Raw genomic sequence first — 13,587 nt, forward strand, 5'->3', positions numbered from 1 at the left:
GATACTTCCTATATTTTTGCCTTCTGTAGCTGAACCCATTTCCACCAGTAAATTGCCATCCTCTACCTTTTAAACATGATAACATTGGCCTATACCTGATTAGCCCATTTAATGCATTTGTAAGTCCCTATCAAATGGTACAGTATGTAGCAAGGCATGCAAACTAAAGGCTACTAGGGGACAGCAGCACTCATTTTACCACCCATGGCAGTAGCACCCTAAAACATGTCTACAGGTCGGCCCTGCAGTCTAGGTAGGTACAAAAGGAGGTGGTGATGGACGGAGCATCTGAACCAATCAAACACTCACACCCAGTCAACAGATCTGGGTATAATCCATCAACGTTCTTTAGCCCAGCAGCATAGGTAGGCAGTTTTATGTTGCCAATTCGACCTGGTAACAAACCTTTATGGCGGACCAAAATCTCCCTTTGTAGTTTAAGTCCCCTTAAGGTAGGCCCTAAATGCCTGTAGGACAGGTTGCACAGTATTTAAAAATTAGGACATGTGTACTTCAGTTTTAATGTCCTGCCAGTGAAAAATCTCTACAGTAGTTTCTCACTGTGGCAAGTTTAACTCCCCACATTAGATTATAACAACTTATAATGCTTAACTTCAGCTTGGGAATAGTTAAAAAAAATATATTAAAGGACTCAAACTAAGAGTAATTTAAAACTGAATATGCAAATCAGATTTTAAATTACTATTTTGAAAATGCCACTTTTAGAAAGTTAGTATCTAACTCCCCAAGTCCATTGCTCCTTTCTGCCAGTGTCACCTGTTTGTTAATGGCTCTCTGTGGTGAGATGTGTATTGCTCTCAGACACTGGACAGAGTGCTAGGGAGTGGGGAGATCCTTTTTCCCGTGACATGATAGCCTTCTGTCCTTGCCCGGATGGCCAGCTGGGCTGGCCCCAGGAATTTAATTACACTTCAAAAGGTTCCAACCCTGTCACAAGAAGATGTAACACAAACCTAGCCAGCCAGGAACTAAATGCCAGTGGGGGAGAAACTGCCCCCAGAACCCCTTTTGAGTGACCACAAAGTAGGGACGTTCTAGTTAGGTGTAAATTTCAGTTTACACCTGTTTTAAACTGAAAAAAACCACTGAAATGCACCAGATATAGTTACCCCAAATAACTATAAGTTGCGACCCGGCCATGGAGGATGGGGCCCCCTCTCCCTTATTTATCAATGTGCTGCCCCTTTCGGTCCTTGGGGCACTCGGTGGGGGTGGGGGGGATGTAATATTATTTTTTACAATTTTACAGCAGGTTCTGGAATACTCCACAAATTCGCTGCAATAGAAAAAAAAAACGTGTTTGGCCCAAAGGACCTATCACGAGTCCCTTGGGGGAGGGAGAGAGGGCGCGGCTAAAGTATCCCTATCCTGCCCCCTTAAGCCATTTTTAAATGTATTTCTTAGGACTCAAGTCCTAAAGTGGCTGGTGTCCCATTTTGTTTTATATTGTGGCAGCAAATCAGATCTCTCCAGGAGGGATCTGTCCGCCCCATGGATCCAGCACAGCATGATATGTTGTTGTGCATAAATTGCAAGCATGTGTTGTGTGCCACATCGACCCTAGAAAACACGATAATAAAGACGGAGCGCTGAAACTATTCAGACACTTACCCCAATCAACATTAGATCTGGGTTAAATCCTTCATCGTTCTTCTGCTCACCAAGCCACCCCAGTTCAGACTCAGCTATATGCAAATCAGTGTTGACCCTGTTCCTCATGGGAACAGTCCAGCCCGAACTGCCAGGCCAGGTCTTCGGGAAAGAAGCATCCGGGGACCGATTTACGGGTAACAACCCACAACACTGACCCTATACCTACACTTCAACCCCAACCCCCCTCCCTCCACAGGCCGCCAACTCCACGCTGTTCACTTTTGTCACACGTGGTGTGTGGTTGGCCACAGGACCAACTCCCTTTAGGGCAGCCCACGCCGTGCACAGCCTTTGGTCGTGGGTGGCATAGGGTTTGTTTTGCAGCCAGGCCCTGCTTTCAACTCCATGCAGTGCTACGCAACAAATGATGGACGGAACGCTGAATAAATCATGCATTCACCCCCTGTCAAGAGAACTGGGTTAAATGCATGGCGTGGCGAGCAAAATAATGATAGATTAAACTCAGAACTGTGACTAGGGGTGATTGTCTGATAATGTTCAACATTCCGTCCATCATCTTTTTGTGCTGCATTCAACTCCCCGCAGGTTGACGACCTAATGCTGCGTACAGCCTTTCGCCTTGTGCAGCAGCGAATGGCAACAGGGCTTGGCCTGCCACAAAGGCACTGTGGCCCAACCCCCAGCAGGCAGCCAACCACACACCTCGCACAGTCTTTGGCGTGATTAGCTTTGGGTTGGACTTCGGCCTCTTGCCTCATCACCTGCGGACAATATATATATATATATATGCGAGCTATTGATTTAAAATATTCTTTTATTTAAACACCAAACACTGAAATACACCAAACACCCGGAAGATGTGCATTTTGGTATTAATTTACGTGTATCTTATAATTTGCACCGTCATGAGCTCTGTGTGAATATTGTAAACACAGAGTCTCTCTTCCTTTGTTATTATTTTTACTGCTATATCAGCTGATGAACAAATGTGGTGGTCATGTGACCAAGAGCTCGAAATGCGTCTCTTTGACCCCGAATAAACAACCTAGCTGGTGAGGCTTGTCGTCCTTTCAGTGAGTAAAGAGGATTCTGTATATTTATATATATATATATATATATATATATATATATATTTATATTTATATTATGGGGAGGGTTGTCCAGTCCCCTCCCCAACACTTAATTAGCCTCCGGCGCGGAGTAATTAATAACGGGAGGGGGCGCTGCCACCCTCCCTGAGCATAATCAGGCTCGAGGAACCCCTTCCCCGGGGCCGACATTTAAATCATAGGATTACCCAACTAGAGTACTTTCTAATGGTTAATTGGTGGTACTACCTAACTTGCTGGGTAAATGTCTACTGTATACTCACTACAGCTGCATAAAGGACTATGAGGTAATGTCTCTGCAGAATTTAGTAGTGGAGAAACCGGTATTCCTATAGCTTGTGTCAATATTCATCTGGTCATCTGGCCTTCCTCCCTCATTCACTATTTAATAGGCAGTTTACGGATGCGCAACACCTGATAGGTTTGCCTGTTTTTATTGCTCTTGTGAAACTGCTACTTTGCACTTTTTGCTGCTCTGACTGGTTCTTTTTAGGTCTCGCCTGTCAATGCGCATGCGCATTGAGCTTGCGAGACTATAGGGGCTTAAACAGAGTTTAACTAGACTGGCGATTTGATGCAGTGCATGTGCGCTTTTAGCTCAATGCGCAAGCGCAATGAGTTAAAATGCACGTGCACAGCATCAAATCGCCAGCCATCTGTTGCCCAGCTTGGTGCCGCCAGCAGCTCTTCCCGCTCCACCCCCTGCTGCATCAAAGGCTTTCACGGCCGGCCGGCCGGCCGTGCTTTCAGTTTCACGGCCGCCAGGCCGTGTCTCTTTCTTTTTTTCATTAATTGCCATTTTGTGCAAGGAATGTTTTAAGCATGACAATTGATGTATTGATATGCTTTATCCAACTACCATCTAAACCAAAGTACATTTTACCGGTGCAGCCGCCCGTGAGTATGTCTTTACAATTTACTTAAATGTATTTATATCTACCTCAATCATTTGTTCACGGATACATTTTTGTATTGCATATAACAACCGCAATGCTTACTTCTTTAACTTAAGACGCAGTCCACTGATCCCATTGTCATTCTGCCACGCAATTAAACAGAGTTTTTCAGGCCGTAAGATGCCTAGGAACGCCCGGACTTTCCACTCTGACCTTTTGTTCATTTGGCATATTTTTACGCACAATGAGCCTTATTAATTTGCTATTTGACATTTTGACCGTCTTGGCCTCTTGTTTTGACATAAATCACAAGCATGCTCTTTTAGGGCTCCCTTGACTCAAATCATGGTTTCATCAAACCAGATGCAGAATGGGTTTTTCTTTCCTTAACACCATCGAGTTTTTGTAGTTGGCACGTCTGTAGTAGTCTGTCCCTGTCTATACAGGCGGGATGACGCGATGCAGTTAGCATCTAGCGTCTGTTACCCACTACGTCACGGGAGGACTTGGGAGTTCGGGCGGCACTATTTAATAGTTTTTGTAATGCTGGCTTGTTTCCCACGTTCATGCATTGTTGTTGAGTAATCAGCAAGTAGCGGTAAGTGTTTGTTTGCTCCCCTTCAGTTAGCAACCCACGGCAGTCACGCTCTTTTTATTACCCAGTACTGACGTAAGGCCTTTTGTTTTGTTTTGTTCAGACAAAGCACCGCTTGGGTAGTAAGGCGTTTCCTTCACCGAAGACTGGTGAGTTTATCAGGATTCTGGATATTTCTACAGAGTAGTGTTGGGAGAAATTCTGCATTTGACGGTGCCAATTATTTTTCCGTTTCTTTCACAGATACGGTGCCACTGGCACTTTTGCCGTTCTCTGACACAGATCAGGTATTGCCATTGTGGACCAGACCACCTCTTTGATTCTTGGTTGTGTTTATCATAATAAAAAAATAAAAATAAAGCTACAGAACTCTCTCTCCTACTACCTTTTTTTTTACCAAGAACATTGTTTCAGGCAGAACATCCTCACTAGCCATAGCTTTCTCCCACTACTCGATCGTGCCAGTACCACTGCTCCAAACCACCACATAATTCACACAAGCAATGGCTCCTTCTTTCTCTCTTCAGCTTTCACGGCCGGCCGGCCGTGCTTTCAGTTTCACGGCCGCCAGGACATGTCTCCTTTTCTGTTGCCCAGCTTGGTGCCGCCAGCAGCTCTTCCCGCTCCGCCCCCTGCTGCATCAAAGGCTTTCACGGCCGGTCGGCCGTGCTTTCAGTTTCACGGCCGCCGGGCCGTGTCTCCTTTTCTTTTAACTTGTATGTAATGTGCTATTTTATGTATTAATTTGTCTTTAATAAAAAGAACAATAAAAAAAAAAAATCGATGTGGCAAGGCAAGCGGCTTTTGTGGGACACACGTGGTCTTAAATGTATGCAGTATCTCATACTCATTTTGCCGAGGACATATTGTTTAAAATGTTATTAACTGGCACTGTTTTTAATCTTGCTGTACCTGCTCTTAACTGAGTGTGTTAAACTCAGTATAGTTGGACCTTGGTTCTCGCTCGACTTCTCCCACAGCCACAGCCGCTGGTAAGGACATTTGAAGTCTCTGCGCAAGAGTCATCTAAGCATTGTTCTATCCTCAGTCATCAGAGACAACAATGAAACACTATCACTGATCCGGGAACATGAACGCTCCCTAGGGAGAAGAGAGAAATCCTAACTGGCCAGCTGTGTGGTGGCCCACCTAAACCAACAGAGCTAGGAACGTGCACAGTTGGAATATGTATATGTTTCCAAAAGAGTTACTTTGTACCTGGAGAGCCATGGTCATGGATAGCTATTTTGACTCTGTATGAGGGGTTCTAAATAAAGCTCTCACAGTATGGCACCGAGGTGGCTTTCAATCAATCAATCATTTGTAAAGTACACTACATACCCGCGAGAGTCTCAAGGCGCAGGGGGGGCGCTTCTGATCGAACAGCCAGGTCTTAAGTATCCTCCTGAAGGTCAGCAGGTCTTGGGTCTGTCGTAGGCTCAGTTGGAGGGTGTTCCATGACTTGGTGGCGCGTTGGGAGAAGGATCTCCCACCGGTGTACATGTTCTTCTTTATTGAACAGTACATAAAGGAGGGTTTCCAAGTCTGTACTCTTAATGGCGATATTGCCATAAGATTTGCCCCTCAGGGAGCATATGATATAGTGTACCTCCGGGAAACCCAGGTCTGCACTCAGATAGTGCAGGTCTTCAAGGAAGATTAGAAATTAAACAGGCGTACCAAATCTGAAAAATTATTTCATTCACATTGTTTATCCTAATTTACAAGATTAATGGAATGTACTATTTTATAGAAACCAATTCATATTCTAATCTTTTTTCTGTGAAATTGCTGCTTGAATTTTTTTTAATGTGTATATGGTGTTAATCTAACAAATTGATTCTTCTACAACGTTTGCTTATATCCATTTTCTTTGTATCCCTCAGGGTGAGGGTCTGTGTGTGTTTTCAGTCTGCATGTTCCACCAGTGACAGTAGCTGTGATAAGACTTGGCCTGGTAACTGAGCACATATCACAGTGCGGTGCGTCCTGTACCCTGCATCCTTCATGTAAAGAGTGAAAGCGACCTGGAGACTACGTGTTAGCGCACCCAGTAATGTCTGACATGGCAGGTTAGGGTAGCAGTGATCTGAGCTGGTGTTGGTTGCTACCTGAATGCGGTGAGATTGACCTGGCGTTTGTTAAGATCTAGCAGACAGATTGTTTCCTTGAACAGAAGGTGCATGAAATAGAGGCTACATGGAGTGAGACAAGAGAGTGGCAATGGAAGAGTCCATTATCAAGTCCAATTACTCTGCACGATCTCTAATGAAAGAAGGAGGTCTGTTTCATTAGCCCTGGAGTTCAAATATTAAATATGTTTCTTAAAAATATAGATGTCGAGCATTGACCTCAACCCCTCAAACTTCTGCTTTTCATCTAGACACAGAAGAAGGCCAGCCTCAGTTGACCTTATCCAGTGCCAGAAGTCAAGGCAGCAGTACTTTGGCAGGGAGGGTCACTTACCTCTCCAGAGTCCTCTTCTTCGTCATCTTGTTGACTTTTCAGTATACGGATCTTCTCCTGCAGAGTCTCAATCTCTTCGCCCATTCGTTCCAGATCCTGCACGGACTCGTCAACTTTATCCTTCCATGATGAAAAGAGACAAAGGTGATGCAAACAAGAGTTAGATGCTGGTTCCAACAGGAAACCTGTGCTTCAAGACTCAGCACGACTCCAGAGTAAGCATCCCTGCCTTGTTCCATGGTATGATGAGGTGTTGGGTCAATAGACAGCACATTTCTGTTCACAATACACTGTCCCTCTCTTTAATTACTGGGAGATGAAACCCCTGTCAAGGTACAGATTATAAAGAAAAAAAATGCGTGCACTATGAATCAGAATAGGAGCTGCTCTGCACATCTGTATTACCCCCCAAACAAATTTGAAGGCCAAAACGCACACTTGAACAGTGATGCGTTGCCAATATTTTATTTGGCAAATGGGGTCCTAGATGGTTAAATGGGCGGGCATTTGTATTATGATACAACCAGAAACAGGCAGCCATCAATACCCATGAGTTGCCTAGCAGTGGGTGGAGATACACACAAGTAGCCCTAACCATAAATTAACTTCTCCTTTGTTCACAGCGAGCGGGGTGTAGTGGAATAGTGGGTGCATTGGCCTAAAAACAGGTATCCGGTCCTGTTATTCACCCACCTGCTCAGGAACAAGCTGCACGGGCAGGAATATATACCACACATAAACCCATGCAGAGATGCAGAGGGGTCATTGCTCCCTCCCTGCTTCTTGCAATCAAAACGAAGGTGTGAGTGAAGAAAGAGTATCTACTACAACATAGAAAGAAAAGGTTGTGGCTGCCATTACAGGACACCGTGTCCTGAAAAACAAAATGTAAGGGCACATAAGGGGACAGGGGCATACCGAGTGCAATGCTAATAATTCTCTTCCTTAATGAAACAGATGTGTTAGACCTGAGAGCCTTAGAGTGGTCGTCCCCCCAACTTTTAACTTCCTCTGATGCTTTTCTGACCTAATGTTTGCTAGTATTAGGACTCTTAGCACTTTACCACCAGTGCTAAAGTGCTTGGTCTCTCTCTCATGGTTTCACACACTAGAGGACTGAACTCTGACTAATTTGTTTTGTATAAAAATATTATTTAGTTGTATTTTATTTCAATAACAAAGCCAGGCCTGGCACAGCTAAGTGTAATAGTATGTTGTATGAATAATGCAGTTGGATACAGTTGAAATGCAGTTGAATGCTTTTGGCTTGGTTACAGGTAAGTCAAATGTTCATAAACAGTTGGAATTACTATAGTTACTTTGTAATTACTTTGTAAGTAGTTTATGTGATTACTTTTCAGATGACTTTTCTTATTCGGTATGGTATACCTGGATACCACACTGGGACATTTCTTGGATAAAGTTAAGTAATGCTAGTTGTTATCAAAGCATACTTGTATAACTTTTCATTGAATTTCCAACTCCAAACTTAGAGCTTTTGTCACAGAAAAGCAGTCAATGCAATCCTAGGTGAGGAAATGAAGTTATTGGTTTACAGGTAAGTACTTGGTTTTGGGAGTTGTGTTTCTGGGGTTAGAACCAGGGTTCCCCCAGGGTCAAGGATGCACTCTAAGAGCACCCTCAGCTGCACTAGGGCGGCCTAGTGCAGATTGCTGGAGTCCAGTTTTATCCAATGGGGGATAGGAGGTCTCTCCGGTTGGTGGCTGGTCACAAGCAGGCCACAAGGTTGTGGGAGCAAAGGTGCTGGACTTAGGCTTAGGGCAAAGGGGGATACGATTTAGCACTCAAGTATCACCCACAGCGGCACAGGTGCTGTTTTGGCATCAGGTGCCCTCTTGTTTTCAATAGGGATTCTGGTTACAACAAACACTGCAGCCTCGGGCACGAAGATCTTATGATCGCAGTCAGAGGGTCCTCCAGAAAGGGTCTGCAGGCTTCTTCAGGAGACTTCAGGTAGGACAGGGATCACCAGATCCCAGATCAGGATCGCCGGGGAGACCTCCTTGGGTGCAGAATCACGAAAATGGCCGAAGCCAGAGTCTGTTGGAGAACAAATCCGGTGCTCACAGGAGGCAAAGTCTTTTCAGTGAAGGCAGGGCAAGACCTCTGGGTTCTGGGGGGCTGCGGGCTGCTGGCTGCAGGACAAGCCAGGATTCCGCTGGAGCAGGTCGAGATCGGGACAGACCGGTATAGCTGGGGCCAAGTCAGTTGGTGTCCTCCTCTTCTTCCTTCAGCACGGCTCTTCGGTCCTCCTTCTTCTTCTCTCTTCTTGTCTGAGGAGGCAAGATTCAGGGTTGCCCCTAAATACTAGATTTAGGGGTGTTTCAGGTAGGTATAGGTTGGGACCAATGGGTCCCTTCCTTGTGGTGGGTACACGCCCTATTATCCCACCCTCCAGTGGCAGCGGGGCATAAGCCTTACTCTAAGATGGCGGGGACAGAGTTGTGCTTCACCTCGCCTCCCCCACCTGAGGGGAGGAGTTGGCAAAGGTGGGCACACCTCTCCTCCTGTCATGGTTTCCCTACAGATTCTCCCACCCAAAGTGGGGGTCAGAACTGGTGGGGGCCAGTTGCTGGGAGCCTCAATTGGTGGGGTCAGCTCACAAAAGCGGCAAGCCTTTGAAGCTTCCCCTTCATAGACCATGCCCATCGTTGGGGAGGAGGCTTGGCAAGTCTGCCCAGGATGTACTTTGTTTCCAGACCCCATGAGCGGGAGGCTCCCGACCCAGGGGCCCAGAAACATGTCTTGGGCGGCAGCTGATGGGCAGACAGCCAGCCAGGACATTAGAGTTAGGTCATTTTTCAGGGGGCATCTCTAAGATGCCCTTTGAGTGCATTTTTCATTACATCCCACACTGGCATCAGTGTGGGTTTAATGGGATAATAAGTTTGATATCAAACTTCCCAAATTTCAGTAAAGCCATTAAGGTGCTGTGGAGTTCGTAATAACAAACTCCAAGACCATATACTCTTTATGGCTTTACTGCACTTACAATGTCTAAGAATAGACCTAAACACTGTAGGGACACAGGGCTCATGCACCTGTACTCTCACCAGTGGCATAGTGCACCCAGCTAGAGGGGTGTCTTACCTATGCCATAATGTGGAAAATGTTGGATCGGACGGGTACAGAAATTTACTTGGTTTACTGAATAATAAAAAATAGCAAACAGAACTCAAACCTTTCAGTAATCCTCAAAGAGAAGGAAAGACAAAAAACACACCCACAAATTAAATCAATCTAAAGTTGTATTGAGGGATGAATCAATATATTCTTTTACATTTTATGGTGTCGAAATAATATTATAAGGCTGTCCAGTTCATGAACATACGATTTGTTCAAACATTGTTCAACTATTCTTAGACATTGTAAGTACAGTAAAGCCATAAAGAGTATATGTTCTGGAAGTCGGTCATTACGAACTTCAAAGCAGCATAATGGCTTTAGTGAAATCTTGGAAGTTTGGTATCAAACTTCTCAGCCCATTAAACCCACGCTGATGCCAATGTGGGATTTAATGAAAAATGCACTCAGAGGGTGTTGTGTTGCTTACTTTATGCTCTGTTCCTTTAACATCACTCATTCTAGTTATGTCATCATTGATGTAGAATGTTATACATGTCATAGCTATGTGCATCCTTTGTATGTGTCAGTTATTCTTGAATGCTGATCTTGCTGGATTACTTGTACCATGCTCTTCGACTGAATAAAGGATCTTCCTTAATTATTGGACTAATCATCTTCATTTCACTGGCGACGGGATTCGAAGAGCAGAACCTACGCGGAATATTCCTTTTACCTGCTTTGAATATTTTTTTTTTGGAGGAAAGGACATTTACCTTTCAACAGACAAGGAAGGATTTTGCTGGCATTACTTCTCAACAGACAAGGAAGGATTTTGCTGTTGGTGAATATACCATTTATTACTGACTTGTATGATTTGACTTTCGTGTGCTTGAGCCTGTTATTGAACTTATTAAACTCCTTAAAATATTCTACGTTGAATTTGGCAAGCGCTTCTATATTTTGGATTATTGCCTTTTAAAAAAATTTATAAGGAGAACTTTACAGCGACCGGACTTTGAATAGGAGTGGAATTATTGATTTTGTGTGACTTTGATACTGGGGTGGCGAAGGATACGGAACATTTTGCCTTTGCCGTTGTACCAACCACGCGTCACAGCTCGTAATCATTTCTGCTCGTTCAACAGCTCGCACCATTCTTTTTTAAAAGTAATCACCTTGTGTCTGTTCTCCGTGTTGCCGTCAGCTTCTTCCTTCGGATTCCACCTTCGAAGAACAGAATGCTACGCTTTGACGTCTAATGCTCTGTTTTGCATTCTGGGACATTTGCGTGTGACGTCGGACGCTCCGTTGCATTGTGGGACTATTGCGTGTGACGTAACACGTTGGCGGCCATCTTAAGTAAACTGGAAGTCAAGGAAAGTACGAAGTCCTTCGTGAGAGACTTAAAAGGGGGAGTTTTACGATCGGAAAGAAAGTGACATCCTTGTTCATCTGCGCAGTGCCATCAGCGGTGATTCACACACCTTCCTCACTCTCATCAGCGAGTTACTATCTACGGTGATTCGCACACCTTTTCATTTTATTATTTTCCTTGCATTATTTATTCAGGCAGTTTTTAATAACTTAAATGAGCATTTAACACTGTTTTACAGTTATAAGCATTTCATGTATTTTGGCATTAGTTCCTTTTGCTATTGATATTTAAGTACTGTATCCAGCATTTTTTATTTTTGATTGAATTGTCTAGGTTTCACATTTTAGAATGACTCAACCTAATTATAATATTAGTCCTCCTCAGGCATTTTGGGTTTCAGGTAACGAACCACCACTTAAATGGTTGGAGTGGAAACCATATTTCTGCAACTATATAGATGCCTTAGATGAGGATGGAAAAATGTCTCATGCTCAAAAGAAGAGACTTCTCCTTCATTCCTTAGGTCCTGTAGGACTAAAAGTATACGAAACCATGACTAAACCCTCTTTTCCTGGAGACTTAAATGTTTATATGTTAACGCTTTTACATTTAGACACTTATTTTGCTCCTAAAGTGTGTATTGGCGTAACGAGGTATAAGTTTTTCTCCAGGAAACAGACTAAAGAGGAAAACATTGACCATTTTCTTGCCGATTTGAAGAAATTGTCTTTGGATTGCAAATTTGGTGTTCTACAAGAAGAGTTAATTAGAGATCAAATTGTTATGCATTCCTATAATACATCCATACAAGATAGGTTATGGATAAATGGAGATTCTCCTTTAGATGATATTCTTGCCATTGCACGCAAAGCAGAAATGTCTGGCAGATGCGCTAATGTGATAAAGAAGGATAATAGTGCAATGTCTAATGATGTAGTTTGCAAAGTTAATGCTACTGATAAAAAAAGGTATAACTACGGTTCTAGGCAGTCTTTTAGTTCTAACAACAAATTTTCTTCAACTAAACTTAAATGTTACAGATGTAACAGTTTAGACCATTTGGCTGACTTCAAAAGTTGTCCTGGGTTAAAAACCAAATGCGCTAGTTGTGGTTTGAAAGGTCACTTAACGAAAGCATGTAATAGGAAAAAGAGAAGTAAAGTAAATTTCGTAAATGACATTGATGAAGAAGAGAATTTTGAAAATGATGTTGAGGACAATCTTGTGATGAATGTTCATGATAAATTAGTGCTAAGAATAAGAGATGAGGATATGGTTAACAAACCTATTTGTACAATGAGTATTGGTGGTGTAATTGTAAAAATTTATGCCGATTCCGGCTCGCCTTATACCATTGTTAATGAAGACATGTGGAAATCTTCATTTATTCAACATGTGGGGGAGAGATTATTACCATCGGATATCCACCCTGAAGGTTATTTAGGAGACCCTATTTCCATCTTGGGTTTCCGCTGGTTTGTTTTCAGGTTCAAAGACAGGGAGTGTAGAGGGAAACTGTACATCTCGAAGAAAGGACCACCTGTTTTAGGATGGTTCGACCAAAAACAACTCCACATCATCTTAGATCCTAATAGTAAAGAACAAGTCCTAGTAGTTGATGATTGTTCTATTGTTACGGATAGTATTTTAAAGAAATTTCCAAAAGTTTTTAGTAAAACTTTGGGGAATTTAGTTGGTTTTGAACATAAAATCATACTAAAGGATGATGCCTGTCCAAAGGTGCACAAGTGTAGAAATGTGCCTATCTTAGTGAGAGATGAAGTCAGTAAAGAACTGGACAAACTTGTGTCTACTGACATCATAGAACCTATTGAGGCGAGTGAATGGGTTTCGCCAATTGTCGTCGCAAGACGTAGCAACGGAAAAATCAGGTTGTGTGTAGACCTAAGGTATTTAAATAACAACATAGTGGTTGATAAATTCCCACTTCCCAAAATCAATGAGATGGTTTCTAGTGTTGGTAATGCCCAATGGTTTTCTACCATAGACCTGTCATCTGCATACCACCAGATTTCCTTATGCCCTGATTCAATGAAGTTTACGTCCTTCGTGACACCTTTTGGTTGCTTCCGTTATAAACGCATGCCATTTGGCTTAGCCTCAGCGGCTGCTGTTTTTCAACGACTTATGTACCAATTATTTAAGGGAGAAAAAGGTGTCAGATTTTTTCAGGACGATATTCTGGTTTTCGGGGATGATGAAAATGAACATTTATCAAGGCTACATAAAGTTTTGAATATTCTTGAAAGCAAAGGCCTTACTATTGAACATTCAAAATGTAAATTTGCTCAGAAAAGTGTAACTTATCTAGGCCATATCATTGACGCTGAAGGGGTTAAACCAAAACCCTCCTTGGTTTCAGCAATATCTGAAGCCCCTGTTCCTACAAGTAAGGATGACATC

General features: G+C 43.2%; 1 protein-coding gene across 3 annotated transcripts in view; it reads right to left on the bottom strand.

The window, feature by feature from the left end:
- Nucleotides 1-13,587, bottom strand: part of CENPQ (centromere protein Q) — a 142,494-nt gene that overhangs the window by 24,620 nt on the left and 104,287 nt on the right. For all 3 annotated transcript variants that reach the window (XM_086952231.1, XM_086952229.1, XM_086952230.1), the window contains exon 8: nt 6,702-6,821. In XM_086952231.1, coding sequence (XP_086808357.1) covers nt 6,702-6,821 — 120 coding nt within the window. The remainder of the gene's footprint in view (nt 1-6,701; nt 6,822-13,587) is intronic.

Source organism: Lissotriton vulgaris, chromosome 1_1 (assembly GCF_964263255.1).
Source record: "Lissotriton vulgaris chromosome 1_1, aLisVul1.2, whole genome shotgun sequence".
NCBI classification, from domain to species: Eukaryota; Metazoa; Chordata; class Amphibia; order Caudata; family Salamandridae; genus Lissotriton; species Lissotriton vulgaris.